The sequence below is a fragment of the Ips typographus genome, linkage group LG6 (genome assembly GCF_016097725.1).
Source record: "Ips typographus isolate SLU linkage group LG6, UJ_Ityp_2.0, whole genome shotgun sequence".
NCBI lineage: Eukaryota > Metazoa > Arthropoda > Insecta > Coleoptera > Curculionidae > Ips > Ips typographus.
The window spans coordinates 6,310,819-6,326,187 of NC_138427.1; the positions used below are offsets into that span (position 1 = coordinate 6,310,819).

Consider the following 15,369-nt stretch of genomic DNA (forward strand, 5'->3'; position numbering starts at 1 on the left):
TATAAGAGGAAGGTGATTATAAATAAACTAAGCAGAAGTTTCAAGAAATGATTATTAATATGACCCTCAGTCAGGTCAGATAAGAAAGCGTTCTGGTGTTGTTTATAAGATGATAATTTAATACTTAATTCTCTATTCCTTGTATTTTGTATTATATTATTTTTTTCTGTCATAAATGCGCTGCAATACAAACTGATTCATTTGGTATGTTTGTCCTCCAGGCATATTAATCAGCTGATCATGACAGTCCTTTGGTCGTACGATGACCTTGAAAGATTTAATGACATTTTGAATTTATTTATAGTGAGATAAGAGTGATAAAAACTCCCAGTCCAATGTTAAAGTTTAATTTTAAATCGAAAATAAAGAAAGATATTATGTGAAAAATATGAAATTTTGGCATTGTTTACCATATTTTTAAAAACGCGTAGATAAGCAAAGCGCAGTGCGCATTTGGTTTGGTTATCTTTTGGTTTAAAGGTTTTCTTCCAGCAGGTTAGTATATTATACCTTCATCACTATCATTCTACCATTTTACAGCCTCTATTTTAGATCTTTAAACGTAGCTTAGAATACTCATTAAATTTATTTTTATATTTTTTGTAAAAACAAAATTTTACCATTTAGATACCACACTTATTAGTTCCAAGATGCGAGTAGTGGCATTAGTTAGTGGAGGCAAAGATAGCACATTCAACATGATGCAGTGCATTGCTGATGGTCATAGCATAGTTGCCTTAGCCAATTTGGTACCTCACAGTAAAACTGAGATAGATAGTTACATGTACCAAAGTGTAGGTAAGTCAAAGGTTTTTAACAACAACTTTCTGCTGGTATTTGGCTGAGTTGGGTAATGATACAGTTTGTTAATGGAAAACTGTCTTTAACCAATGTTATTAAATGTTAAATTTAAATTTAATAGTATTATTGAGTATAGAGAATTAACAAAGTTTTGCATACAATAAAAATAAGTAATTGTTTGCTTGTGTTTTTTCTACGTTAATAGTTTTTAATATATTGTCACGAAGGATAATAAATCAAATTTATTACTTGAACGGAAACATTAAAAAATGTTTATATTACTTGAGCGGAAACATTAAAATTGTGGAATGCGGTCGGAGTGCAACTGCAATTAGGATGCATTTGCTGAATTGCGAAATAATGTGGAATGTTTTCCAAGTACCGATGGTCGAAGGTCGTCACGAGTTGTCGGCTAGACGAGGCCAGGTCTGGGAGTTTTGATTGGTGGAATCAGTGTCTGGAATGCTATAAAAAAGAGGTTGCACCCTAGAGAGGGGTTCAGTTCAGTTCAGTTCAGTTCAGTTCAATCAGTTCATTCCAATCAATCCAGTTTTGCTGTGCACCACGTCGGAGAAGGCAGTACCTAGCCAGGAGACTCCGCTCACGCCACAGAATGTAGTCGTCCTGAATTCTGCAACCCGCACTGGGTTTACAAATTAATTAAATAGTAAACCATCTCTTAAACTATAATAAACCGCAAGTGCCAAACCCTCCACGAAGCTGCCCTCATAATTGTTTTACAAATGTAAGTACAGATTTGTTATTGTAATATTTTGTGCATGTAAAAGGTATTGTTTAAAGTGTTACTTTGGGAATTATGTTGAAGGTTTTATTCCGATTCACCAAGTTGATAAACCAACCATTTTGTCAATTAGTTTTAACTATTATTTAGTTATTAAATTATATTTTTCTACCAAGTGGTTTGATTCTACCTCTGAAACAAGATCTCGGTAAAGGCGTTTATTAAAGTAATAAACGCACGTCTCGTTTAACTTGTTGGGCCAAAAGGGCTTTTCAATTTAAACGTGACATTTGGTGGAGGCGCCGGCCTTGTGTCAGAATGACATTTGGTGGAGATGCCGATTTTGTGTCAGAATGACATTTGGTAGAATTGTTTCAAGTAGATGAAAAACACTGCTAAAAAAAAAAAAGTGAATTTTTAAACCAGAAAAAATATTTTTGATTTTTCTTATCGTGAATGAAAATTACCTCTTTAAAACAAAAATATATTTTTCTTTTTGCATAATTAATTTTTTCCTACATTGTCATTTTGAATATTTGTTTGCTAAATTGTTAAAAGCAAGTCAGTATTACTGAAACGATTGTGTCTTATGTTAAAAAGTCAAGAAATTAATGGCTAATATAACTTTACGTACAGCACTGGCCGAACAAAAAGCCCCGGCCATCCCTAAATTTACGTGTCCACCTACGTTTAATCCATCAAGTGATTGCCCCATTACATTTTTAAATAAATATGAAAAGTCCGCAAGATTAAACAACTGGACTTATTCTTTAAAGATTTCATATTTTAATAATTATTTGGACGGACCAGCACAAGTTTGGTATCAAAAATATGTAAATGATCCAAAAAATGTTTTGAATACTTGGGCAATAATTCGAACAGATTTTCTAAAAGAATTCGCAGGTGACCAGCCATTTCGTAAACTGAAATTTAGATTAAACACGCGTAAACATCGGGACAATGAAGACATTAAAACTTATTATTATGACTTACGTTCTTTGGCAAATGAAATTAACCCAGACATGTCTTTTGAAACTTTTAGAGATTATTTTGAAAACGGTTTAAATCCGTCGTGTTTTAAAATGTATTATTTGCTAAGCTCTAATAATAAAAATTTGAGTGATTTAAACCAACTAGTCTTGAAAATAAGTGATATTAAAGAGCGTGTATTCTTTAATCAAATGAATCGGCAAAGTAAATTTTACATTTCGGACGGAATGAATTTTCGGTCTCGTAATGATCGGTTGAAAAACAAATTTGACAAATACAGTACTAATCGTACTTGGCCAAATAAGTATTCTCAAAATTGTGAATTTCAGTCCAACAATTATTGTGAAAATAATAATTACAAAGGGACCAAGTTAAAGAAAAATGATTTCTACTATCAAAATGTGTCACGAGAAAAGCAAAATTATTCTAGGCTTGATCAAAATCGAGGTATAAGAAATAGTAATACCAGAAATAATTATTCATCAAAATGTAAAAATTTTAATCGAGGTAGCAACAAGTTTTACAATTTTGGACAAAATAAGAATGTTTCTACACATCAGAATCCTAGTAAATGTGAAAACTCAATGTTAAGTGTCGATGAAGTTGCTCTAAACTCGACAAACAGTAAAGATAGCAATTTATTGTCAATCAAAGCTTCAATAAATAACGAAGACAATTTGTTTGATGTAATTTTAGACACAGGATGTGAACCAAACTTAATTGATTTAAATCTTATAACTAACATGTCTTTATCATCAGAGAAAATCCAATTAACTTCGGTAGGAGGTTATACTTTTAACCCAGTTGGTACTTCGAAAGTAACTCTAAAAATTAACAACATAAAGTTGGATATTGAAGCATTAGTAGTGAAAAATCTTTCTAAACCTCTAATTTTGGGACATAATTTTTTATCAAATTTTAACGCAATGATTGATTACAATAAAAATATTTTGAGTTTTTCAACAAACAACAACGATAAAGTAAGAGTTAATCTCAATCGACCTGATTTAGATGTTACATCTAAAAACCAAGTTCAGAAAGAGTATCTAATGGGTGTAGAAATTTCTGACGTCAAAAACACAGTAAAACCTGTAATAAAATTAAAAGTTGCTCGAAAGTATATTGTAAAACCAAATACGCAAATAACGTTAAGATTGAAAACAGCGAATAATGTACCTGATTTAACGAAATGCATTTTTATTAAAAGAGACAGTTATTTATGTCCAAGAAATCTGTGTGTAGATACACCATTTTTGCAAAATGGGCACAATTTATACATTAAAATTGTCAATAAGGGATTTAGAACCGTTCCTATTTTAAAGCATTCTGTTATAGGTAAATTCGACGTTAATGAATCAATCAATACAAATACGACAAAGGATTCAATGTTATGCATTTCAGAAAAACGCAAATCAAAAACTGCTAATAAGTTTCAGTCCGATTTTCCTGTTCAATCGAAAATGTTACATGTTAATTTACAGACAAGTAACATAAATGAAATCGATAATATTGATTATCGAAGAAACGTTGCGATGTTTAAATCAACTCATAAAACTTCACACCAAAATAGAGACACAGCTGACCAAGTCGAATTAAAAAATGTAACATTCCCAGTATACGAATTTTGTGGATTACAATATTCAAAGCAAAATGGGTGCTTTTAGCATTTCTATTTAGTAAAAGTTTGTATAAAATTTAAGCTAAAAAAAAAAATAAAAAAAATAAATAAAAAAAAAAAATCAAATAGTTTGGAGAAAAAATTTAATTTTACATACTGCAGCATGCTATTAAATTAATTTTTAGATGTCTTCTAAATGGGAAGTTAAAAATAAAAGCGGATTGTGTTATTTCGATGTCGATGTCAAGCATTCCCGATAACGACAAAAAATGTGCCGATGCGCTAAATGAAACTTCTATTTGTCGACAAATAATTTTAATATAAGGTTTACTTATTATGTGTAGGTACCTGTTTTAAATAAAAGCATAGTGCAGAGTTTAAAGAGGATTTCCATATGTTTCCACCGTTCAAAACTAAGAGTACATAAAAAATCGAAGGTTATTATTTGGTTGCTTACAAAAATCGCGACATTAGTGGAAAATAAAGTAAAGCAGACTAATTAGTTGTATTTGACGCCGCGTGCCGGTGTGACCGACTTGCTTTATTGCACTCGTCTCGTCGCATCGCCGCGAAGGTGTCGATAAGAAAACTGCTGATTGATGAATTTTAATGTTTTTTTTTTCTAAATGCACATGATAATTTACCTACATGGAATAACAAGTCGAAATGTAGCATTGGCTAATAATAATTAAACTTGATTTTACTATGGAAAAAAATGACAACTGATTTAAAAAGTGACCCAAGTTATTTTTTTGAATACGAATGTACCATGATACATTTGTAATAAAGTATTTCTGAGGTGATATTTAAAACATTCAACACACATACTACTCGAATGAGACGATAGGACCCACACATCATAATAATGTGATTTTATTTTTACTTTATTTCTGCTGAATTTCAACCTGTTAAATAATTTTAACCTGCTATTTAATTGAGGTGAAAAACGCTAGCTGAGCGTAATACCTTATTATGTAAGTGGCACATTGAGTTTGTTTCTTTAACCGACCCGTTGTAATGAGTTTTATGAGTACTAAAGTTTCAACTTACATGCAGTTGAACTATTTTTGGTGCATCTGTACGAAGATGTCCAGCTCAAGATTCATGATTAAATAAAATAATTACTGGATTGCCAATGAAAAAATATTGGTATCTTTTATAAAGGAGTAATTTAAATACTCAAGAATTCAACAGGAAAAACAGTATAATTCAATGTTGGTAGGAGTATTAGCTCTCAAAGTAGTTGTTTCTGATTTTTCCCTTCTCAGTTGAGAAGTTTCTGATACAGAAAGGTCTGTATATGTTGAGAGATATTTGTTTTAGTGCCACACAGCAATACTGTTTGCTGTTTTCAATGTTAGGGCGGTGCATGATTTTTTCTCAAAGAACAAACCAAAAGCATTTTTGAATGCGAAAACTAATAGCAGGCTGAAATAATTGAATGATGAAACCTTATACAAACGTTTATTAGGTTTTGAAAATTGGGTCTTTGAAGCAAATCGATACTAGACTTCTTTAAACTCGGATATAAAAAGGTCCATATAAAGTAGCAAATTTGTCAATATTTTCAGGCAACGGAGATTCCTATTCCTGACAGCAACCGGTTATACGTTATCCTGGAAGTTTGCGTATTAGTTGCTTTAATCGTTTACCTTAATTCCGTTTATAGGATCGTCTCATTACGATGTACAATAAGTTGTACAAATTTCTAGCAGACTGACTACGACTACTTTTTGAAACAAATATTGAACTGCTGAATAATTCAAAGTTACAAGTTACAAGCCCGATAAAGTCAAAATGCTCATAATTAAGTTATAAAAATTTTTAATTTTTATTTGCTTAAATGAATTATCCTACAGTAGGATATATTTTGTTTTTTTTGATTAGATAATTCTTTTCTTATGCCGCAGGCAGATGGTGATCACTTTGTTATTTAAGTCATCGCGGTACGAACGTTCACAAAAACTGCGTATGGATAAATATCATTGTAATTTCATTTTGACATGCAAATTTTTTGCATATGAGAATAATTATTAAGAAAAATTGCCATTGTTATTATAAAAGTGAAGAAGTGTACACTTGAATTTTATATCGTGATTTTTCATTGTATGAGTAAATCGATTGATTGAAGACTTTATGAAACAAAGCTGGGCTAAATACTTATTGAACATTGACAAATAAAGACTGGATTGCACGGTCAAAATGTCAACAGACTACTTATTACCTATGCTGGTTTTTATACTATTTGGAGAATAGTAAGACAGATACATGGTATATTTTGAATTATACCACACGAAATAAAAAGTTACACACAAAAATACATCAGCTCTTGGACTAAAGCAAAAGCGAACATCGCTGCTTATCGTCCGGCTGATAATCCGAATGATGATAAACTTTAGCCTTGATTCCGCTTAGTAAGACAAAGTGAAACTAAGACGGACAATGCAAATTTGTGGTAATGCAATAATCAGAGTTTATTTTTTATTAAAAATAAACCAAGCCAGAAATGATTTAAGTTAATCATTTAATACTTGCGTTTGCATACTAATAACATATTTTTATTTTTACAGAAATCAATGAGGGAAAAGCATTTGATTGAGGACATTACATCCAATTTTTGATAAAAAAATCTTCTCCAAAAGGATTTGAAGTTAATTAGAAACGGTTAATGTTTCTGTATTTTTTGAAACAGACAAATACGTTCTACTTTCCATAACATGAAAACTAGAGCGTCTAGAGCGAGTCGTTTATATTTACGGAGTTCAAACTTTTTAGTTTCAGGACCGGATTCCCGATTATTTTTACATGTCAATTAACTTTATAAAGTAATACGCAAGATTGCATGCAAATTAGAATTTTAATATAAGTATATTAGGCCTTAATGAACACATATTAACCTTTGTTCTTGTTTTCATTATATGTAAAAAAACCATGCACTTGAGGGAGCCATAAGGAGCCAATGTACTAAGTGACGCTGTGCAAAGCCAGTATTGGAAGACCAATAAAGATGACACTTAACCTTATCACCAACGTCAACCACGTGATGTTAATGAAACTTAAGCAGGAAGGACTATGAAATTGACATTGCTAGACTTCAACTACTGTACTATTTGGTGACCAATGAGGGACAAAGTCATGGACAGGGCAATTTATGATTGTGACAAACATTTTTGTGCGAACAATGGCGCAATACAAATCGCAAAATCAAAACTGCGTATATTGAAGTATATGGTGCGTAGTTAAGCGCTCCCCAAGATTTCAAATGTGTTATGTTAATTTAAGGGTTAGTTTAATGATTAGGATTACTATAATTTTAAGGTACGACGAAGCGATGACGGAAAATGGAGAAAGTAAGCTTTTTAGAAAATATATGAAAAAGAAAATTAAAATTAAAATCAAAATTTTCTCTTACTCCATTTTTCTAATAATATTATAATAAGATGAATTTTATATAAGGCTAGCGATAACTAGATTAATAATTAGCATTGTCAAATGTAGGAGTTACCTCTCTTAGTTTAAACTGGAGGGCCAGTTTCATGGAGGAGGGGCAAATGTCACGAAGGATAATAAATCAAATTTATTACTTGAACGGAAACATTAAAAAATGTTTATATTACTTGAGCGGAAACATTAAAATTGTGGAATGCGGTCGGAGTGCAACTGCAATTAGGATGCATTTGCTGAATTGCGAAATAATGTGGAATGTTTTCCAAGTACCGATGGTCGAAGGTCGTCACGAGTTGTCGGCTAGACGAGGCCAGGTCTGGGAGTTTTGATTGGTGGAATCAGTGTCTGGAATGCTATAAAAAAGAGGTTGCACCCTAGAGAGGGGTTCAGTTCAGTTCAGTTCAGTTCAGTTCAATCAGTTCATTCCAATCAATCCAGTTTTGCTGTGCACCACGTCGGAGAAGGCAGTACCTAGCCAGGAGACTCCGCTCACGCCACAGAATGTAGTCGTCCTGAATTCTGCAACCCGCACTGGGTTTACAAATTAATTAAATAGTAAACCATCTCTTAAACTATAATAAACCGCAAGTGCCAAACCCTCCACGAAGCTGCCCTCATAATTGTTTTACAAATGTAAGTACAGATTTGTTATTGTAATATTTTGTGCATGTAAAAGGTATTGTTTAAAGTGTTACTTTGGGAATTATGTTGAAGGTTTTATTCCGATTCACCAAGTTGATAAACCAACCATTTTGTCAATTAGTTTTAACTATTATTTAGTTATTAAATTATATTTTTCTACCAAGTGGTTTGATTCTACCTCTGAAACAAGATCTCGGTAAAGGCGTTTATTAAAGTAATAAACGCACGTCTCGTTTAACTTGTTGGGCCAAAAGGGCTTTTCAATTTAAACGTGACAATATTTCAAGCCCAAGTTGTGCTTTAAATTGACATTTTGACAGATTGAATATAGTATGCTGCCCTGCTTAGCCAAAAAGCAGTACTTCTAGAAAATTGAACCAAATTACTGTCTTTTGGAAAATGGTGGTTACATACCTATGAGTTTTAGCCATTATGACAGTATGTCAAGCTTTCTCAGTTGTTGCACTTAGATTTCACCATTCACACCATTACCTTTAGAGCTCCTTAATATTAGGAATGGTTAAAAAAAGTACCAAAAATATTACATACTTAAAGTGTGGTAGTATACAAGAACATTATCCACAGGTAACATTCCTATATGTAAATTATAATCTAAGTAACTGGATATTTTAACCTCATCTAGTGCCATGGTGACCTATCTTAAGTGACATTAATCACTTTTATATCTATAGTGCAAACCATGATCATTGGCAGTTATGTCATCTTCTACTCCACTAGTTTGAAAAGTAATTTTTCAGAATTTTGATGTCAAATTTACAGTTTTTAAGTCAATCAATTTTCCAATAGTAAAATTTGTTTAAGAAACTTTGTATTGACTTAACTGGCAAAATGTAACTATTACCAGCTTATAAAATAAATTTTTATGACATTTAGGCCTCCTTGTTTGCATGGCCAATTTCATTTAACCAACTCAAACATTTGGGTATTGTAATTCCGGGTCACTGCCTATTACGGCTCTGTGAAGGGTTTCCATTGATATTTCAGAAGCTAAATTCTATTTGGCAACAATGTTTTTAATTTTCAGTGCAATAACTATTTAATTAGACATATTTTTGTTTTTTTGTTAAATAAGTACTAGGAATTAGTAGGATTTTAAATATATTGGCTATTTTCAAAGTTTTTTGAAGAAGTTATTAATGAGGGAAACAAAGTTACAGGCTTTTAAAATTTTCTGAATAAAGACATTTTGAACAGTTGTGCAGCACGGAGGTCTAGTTTAATAAGCAACGTTTTATTAACCTGAACAAGTTTTACAAATTAGGGATTAGAAAAAAAAAACAAACATTTTAAGCTGTTTCTTATCTAGCTGTATATCAAATCATATACTAATAACTACATATAAATAAAACCTAAGGAGTAATAATTTACTTGTTCACTTAGGACATGAAGCTATAGATTTGATAGCACAAGCCATTGACTTGCCAGTTTTCAAAAAAGAAACTTTAGGAGTATCACTAGAAAGGGGAAAGACTTACGATCCTTCCGAAAATGATGAGGTAGAAGATCTTTACTCCCTTTTAAAAGAGATAAAGCAGCACATCCAATTCGAAGCAGTATCCGTTGGCGCTATATTAAGTGACTATCAAAGAGTTCGAGTGGAAAACGTGTAAGTTTCGTCAGCTAATTGATGTTTTATATTTAATTTTTAAACAATTTTCAGCTGCATAAGACTGAACTTGACGCCTTTGGCCTACTTATGGCAGCGAAATCAGCACGACCTTCTCGACGAAATGCTAAAGTGTGAGGTGGATGCCGTGCTGATTAAAGTAGCCAGCTTGGGGCTGGATCCAAAAAAACATTTGGGACGCAGTTTGAGTCTTCTTCAACCCCATTTGTTGGGGATGCACGAAAAGTACGGCCTAAATGTTTGCGGAGAAGGTGGAGAGTATGAGACTTTAACTCTAGATTGTCCTTTGTTTAAATGCAGAATTGTGGTGTAAGACTGATAAGGACAAGATGTATAATTCAGAGTATAAGTTGAAAGTTTCAGTGAAGATTCTGTAGTAGTAATGCATCAAGTTGATCCGGTGGCTCCGGTTGGCTTTCTAAAGTTCAATTCATTAGCACTGGAGTTTAAATTGCCTGCCTTGGATTTGCAAGCTCGTTTGGATGGTTTACCTTTGAAAGATAGTTTCGGTTATGTTAGTGAGGATGAGGCCAGCGATGAGTTGATTCTCACTAATGATGAAGCAGGTATGTTGATTTTGTTTTTTACTTTTGTGTGATTTTTGTTTTTGTTACTTCACTTGCTGCATTTGTTATTCATAACAGTTATTTCTAGATGAGTTGTTATAGGTATTAGCAAATTTATTTTGCCTTATGAATGCAGTCATTGTTTGATTTTCATTCAAGTTTCTGTGATATGATTATCTTATTTTGATCAGCAAAAAGAAGGCTCAAAAGATTATTGAATTATATGGAAGATTCACATGGAAAATGATTTCTGGAGCTTGAATGGTTGATCTACTTATCTACCCTTTAAAAATTGCAGTTAAACAATTATACATTATTCTACTCAAAATTTACAATAAACTAAAACTTAATTTTATTAACTTTAAATGTATATTGAGTAACTGCAATTAACAGTTTGCATTATTACCCCTTTCAACATATTCAAACTGCAATGAAAAAGCACCTGTTCTTTGTTTTGACTGTCGTACACCAATTTGACTGAATTTGTTAAAATATAAACGGCTTAAATTGTTTAGATGACTTGTAGAGGTCTCTAGCACTTTTTAAAACGTTTTCAACAGCATTTAGAGGTCTATGGAACTTTCAAAATGGTCCTAGAGCCCTCTGGCACTTAGAAACATTTCCGAAAAGGTGTAAGACACTTGTAGAAGATTTTGGCATTTGTTAAGGGTGCATATACATATTGTATAGAGTGCTCTGGCACTTTTAAGAAAGTTCTCAGTAGCTTTTAGAGGTCTCTGACACTTTTAAAATATTTTTAGAGGCCTCTGACAATTTAAAACAATTTTAGGAAGGTTTAAAACGCTTTAGAACCCTCTTTCACTTTTCTAGAAGGTAGCATTAGCAGTCAGTAGCATTTGGAGGTTGTTTTGACACTTTCAAAATGGTTCTAGAGGCCTGGCAATTTGAAACAATGCTAGGAAGGTTTACGAGTCGATTACACCGATATATTTAAGGGTACCCTAGGCTAGGTGTTAATTTGACTGTGACATTGTGCACATGATCTGTCACAGTCAAATCACAAATTAGCCTAGGTGAACGATTTAATTTAACTTTTAAAACATAAGAAAGTAATTGAACTTTATTAAGTTTAATAAAATGATTTGGCATTCCACTTTGGTTTGATTTAATATGTAGATGGCGAGACAATTGAAGAAGAAGAAGATCTCATTAATTGTCCTCATACCCAAGTGATACAAAAAGAAAACTATGGTGTTTGTACTAAAGGCAACTGGTTATGGGTAGGAAGTGTTCAAGGAGAGAGTACTGATCCTGGGAGTGCCTTAGAGGAAGCTATAAGTAAACTAAAGTGTAGGTATGCATTATTCTAAATAATTATTGAGGATTTACCTTTGTTCTTCTACACTGAAACGGCTTAGGTTATCGTGGAATGAGGAGGTGAACAGAAACATCCAATTAACTGTGGTGAGACGTTTTGTGATTACAACAGCTGAGTGCTTGAAAAAGTGACAATTTGATCCCGAAACGTCGCACCACAGTTAATTGGGTGATTCTGTTAACCTCCTCATCTCCCTATTACCTAAGCCGATTATACTATTCTTTTTACAGCGATCCTGGAATCTAACGACCATTCAATAGAAAACCTGTGTACAGTCACATTGTACATAAGTGACATGTCTCAGTTTGTACATCTAAACAAAGTTTATATTGAACACTTTCCCAGAGTAAATCCCCCATCAAGAGCGTGCGTGCAAGTCAATTTAAGCTCTCCAGTTCTTTTGGAGGCTTTATCCTGGAAACAATCGTTGAACGAAAATGTTGAAGGAGCTCCTCAGAGACACACTATGCACGTGCAGAGCATTTCGCATTGGGCACCCTGCAACATCGGACCGTACAGTCAAGCCGTTTACGTGTCGGATTTCATATATTTGGCTGGACAGATCGGCTTGGTTCCTGGCAATATGGAAATGGTTCCAGGCGGTATCAAGGCGCAAAGTAGACTGGTGGTGCGGCACATCGATCGTATCCTTAAGGCCATCGATCCGGGTGTTAATGTTCGCGATGTTGTGCAGGTTGAAACTGGTCGGCCATAATCGCTCCGGGTTGCCTTTTGTCAAAGCGGTTTTCAGGGCATCTGTTACGTCACCCGCGGCGCCTACATAGAGCCGGCTAGGAAACACTGGGAGAGCCGAACCAACAACGCCATCGTGGAGTACGTGGTCGTGGGAGGACTTCCTCGGGGAGCACTTATAGAATGGCATGTATGGGCGCATAAGCACAACAATCAATTCGAATGTAAGTCGATCTTGAAAGCAGTTTAATTTCTTTTAGTTTATTTTTTTTGCTTTTTATAATTTTTTTTTATATTCAGCAGCCTTCAAGTACTAGAAATTCCAACAGGAAAATGTTATTTATACAGTTCAAGCAAAAAATAGGTTGCCTTTAATTTTCACGTAACTGTTGTTCTTCAATTACAAACGAAAACCACTAATTTATTCATTATTTGTGATTATTATAAAGAATAATATTTAAAAACATATACAAACTTCCTCTATTTGTTAGGACAGCAATGTTAGTTGCACAAAACGTCTTTCAATTGTTTAACTCAAAAACCATGTGCTCCATATGACGTAATAGTTACGTCATTGTGACGTCAAAAACGCTCTGCTCGCAAAATTTTGTAATTATACGTCATTGTCGTCAAATTTTGATCTCGCTCAGTTCACATGTAATAGAAAAGGAACGACAATTATTACGTCACTGCCCCTAGCCCTGGAACGGACTTTAGCTATTGTTATGAGTAATTTGACCAAAAAACGGACGGACTTTTGGAAAAAACGTAAAGTCCCATTTTACTATTCCAAGTGGGTAAATTGAAAATCAAAAAAAGTATTGTAAAGTGTAATTTGTTTGATTTACTATGAAGAAACCTAATATTATGCGTGTAATTAATTTTTAAAAACAATTAACAGGGATTTTCATTTTTTGGTTTAGTAGTATATAAGTTTTATGTTCTTTTTTCACTTTCTTGATATTCTTATATTGTTGTCCACAGAGTAATTTGCTTGTTTTTATGTGGAACCTCCCAAAACCATAGAGAGATATTTTTTATCTCTCTAGTCTAAAGAGATATTTGTTATAGTTTTTTGCTTTCATGTAACTGACAAATTTTGAGATCTTGGTCACTGTAATATGTCATGACAATAATGCGCGTATCTGAATCTTTACCGGCACTGAAAGTAATTACACAATCGTTTTTAAAAAGAATATCAAATGCAATTATTACCACAAAATCGAGCAAAGTTATTACTGAATAAGAAAATTTGGTTATAATTATTTGCTTTGGTTGGCAAAACGTTACACACAACGAAAATTGGACTAATAATAAGTACAGGGTATACCAAAAAAGTTTCTTCATAGTTTTATTTAAATAAACAAAAAAAAATATTTATAGCACAGTGAGAACAATGGGTTTCAAACAAAAATTGTTTATGTGAACAATAAACATTACACACAAGTTACGTGGGTTATTCCACGCTAGATCAAACAGGCTTAAATTTGACAACTACTATCGTCTATCGTCTGATTGATGAAAAGTGGAATAACCGAACTTACTTAACGTTTCCAACTGTTACCAATGTTTTCTGGTACTGTCGGAACCATCGAAATATAAATCGTAATATGATTTATATGCTTGCTGGTTTGCATGTTTGCAACATTTAATTAATTCATATTTTGTTTTGATATGTGTGTTTCTGCAAGACTTTTAGTGTTAATTAGGCTAATAACGCAGACTTTTTTCTCAAATAACTCTCGTTTTTCTTTATCTAATTTGCTGATGACCTCAGATTATGTCTCTGTAGAAGTTTTGATTTAAAAGAAAAAATATTATAAAACAAACTGGAAAATGGCTGTTAAGGTCTGGTTTGGCACTTCAGGGCCCTAATTCTTGAAAGCGGATAACGGAATTCTGAAGAGAAGTGTTGATAGAATGTGAGATGAGAAGAATCTGTTCCTGTCACATTATACAGACCTTCCCATGATCCTCATTTCAAGAATACGCATGCAGATAGTTTATGGATGACCGATTGCACCAATGTATTTTTAAGCTTAAATTAAGTAGAGTTTGAATGTGAGAATTCATGTGCACCGTGGAAAAAAACAACTAAAGAGGCTTAAAAATACATTGGTGCAATTCAGCCTAGCTGGACACATATCAGAATTTGTCAAAATGACAAATGTTTGATTGGCTTTCATTCAGTAATAAAATAATACAACAATCTGTCTACGATTTTTAATACTTACTGATCGTACCTAGGTATGCACAATTTTAAATACTAACAGATTTCTAAAAAAAATAGAATTAAAAATGTAATATAAAAATGAATTACAGACGAGGAAAGAGGAAAGTGTCTGGGACAATACTCCATCTCGCTGTATCGACGAGTAAACTACGAAAATAACGTGGCTGCTATAGTGTGCCGTCTAGATAGTCCGATACCAGAAGATGCGACTAGTGAGGAAGCTTTTTCCGAAACACTGGCTTACTGTGTGGAGAAGCTGCAGCAAGGCCTAGACAACACTACCGCTCCGGTTTTTAATCTGAAAATATTTTTTTCGGTACTCAAATTCCAAGATGTCAGCCCTCTGGTTGCTATAGTGGAAAGGTTTGTTACATGCGGCCGTTTGGTTTATACTTTTGTGCCGGTGATTAAGCTCAAACGTGAGCATACTTGTCTATCTATATGCGGAGTTCGAAATCAATAGGGGTTACGTAGATCTTTTACGATTATTTAAATTTAAACGCCTTATATATGGTTATTGTTTAGAGTATTTTAATAATAAACATGTTTGCACTTTGTTTTTTCTATAGTTATTAAATCCAACCGAGTTCAGCAAAAAATCGGTTTTGTTATACCTATTTTATTGCTTTTATTATTTTATATTTAAAGTT

At 33.1% G+C, this 15,369-nt stretch overlaps 1 protein-coding gene across 1 annotated transcript; it reads left to right on the plus strand.

The window, feature by feature from the left end:
• The first annotated feature begins 273 nt into the window (after positions 1 to 273).
• On the plus strand, positions 274 to 15,276 carry LOC145731151 (uncharacterized). The gene is made up of 9 exons (XM_081982791.1): positions 274 to 495; positions 628 to 798; positions 9,642 to 9,867; positions 9,922 to 10,197; positions 10,252 to 10,454; positions 11,592 to 11,765; positions 12,024 to 12,487; positions 12,545 to 12,710; positions 14,809 to 15,276. Exons 2-9 carry the CDS (start codon positions 651 to 653, stop codon positions 15,180 to 15,182), a joined length of 2,031 nt encoding a protein of 676 aa, XP_081838917.1. The 5' UTR covers positions 274 to 495; positions 628 to 650; the 3' UTR covers positions 15,183 to 15,276.
• Positions 15,277 to 15,369: the final 93 nt, after the last annotated feature.

Coding starts and splice junctions, on each gene's coding strand:
- LOC145731151 (XM_081982791.1), top strand. CDS start 651: ATGCGAGTAGTGGCATTAGTTAGTGGAGGCAAAGATAGCACATTCAAC. Junction 10,198..10,251: donor TTTAAATGCAGAATTGTGGT/GTAAGACTGATA, acceptor TGAAAGTTTCAG/TGAAGATTCTGTAGTAGTAA. Junction 12,488..12,544: donor ATGTTCGCGATGTTGTGCAG/GTTGAAACTGGT, acceptor AGCGGTTTTCAG/GGCATCTGTTACGTCACCCG.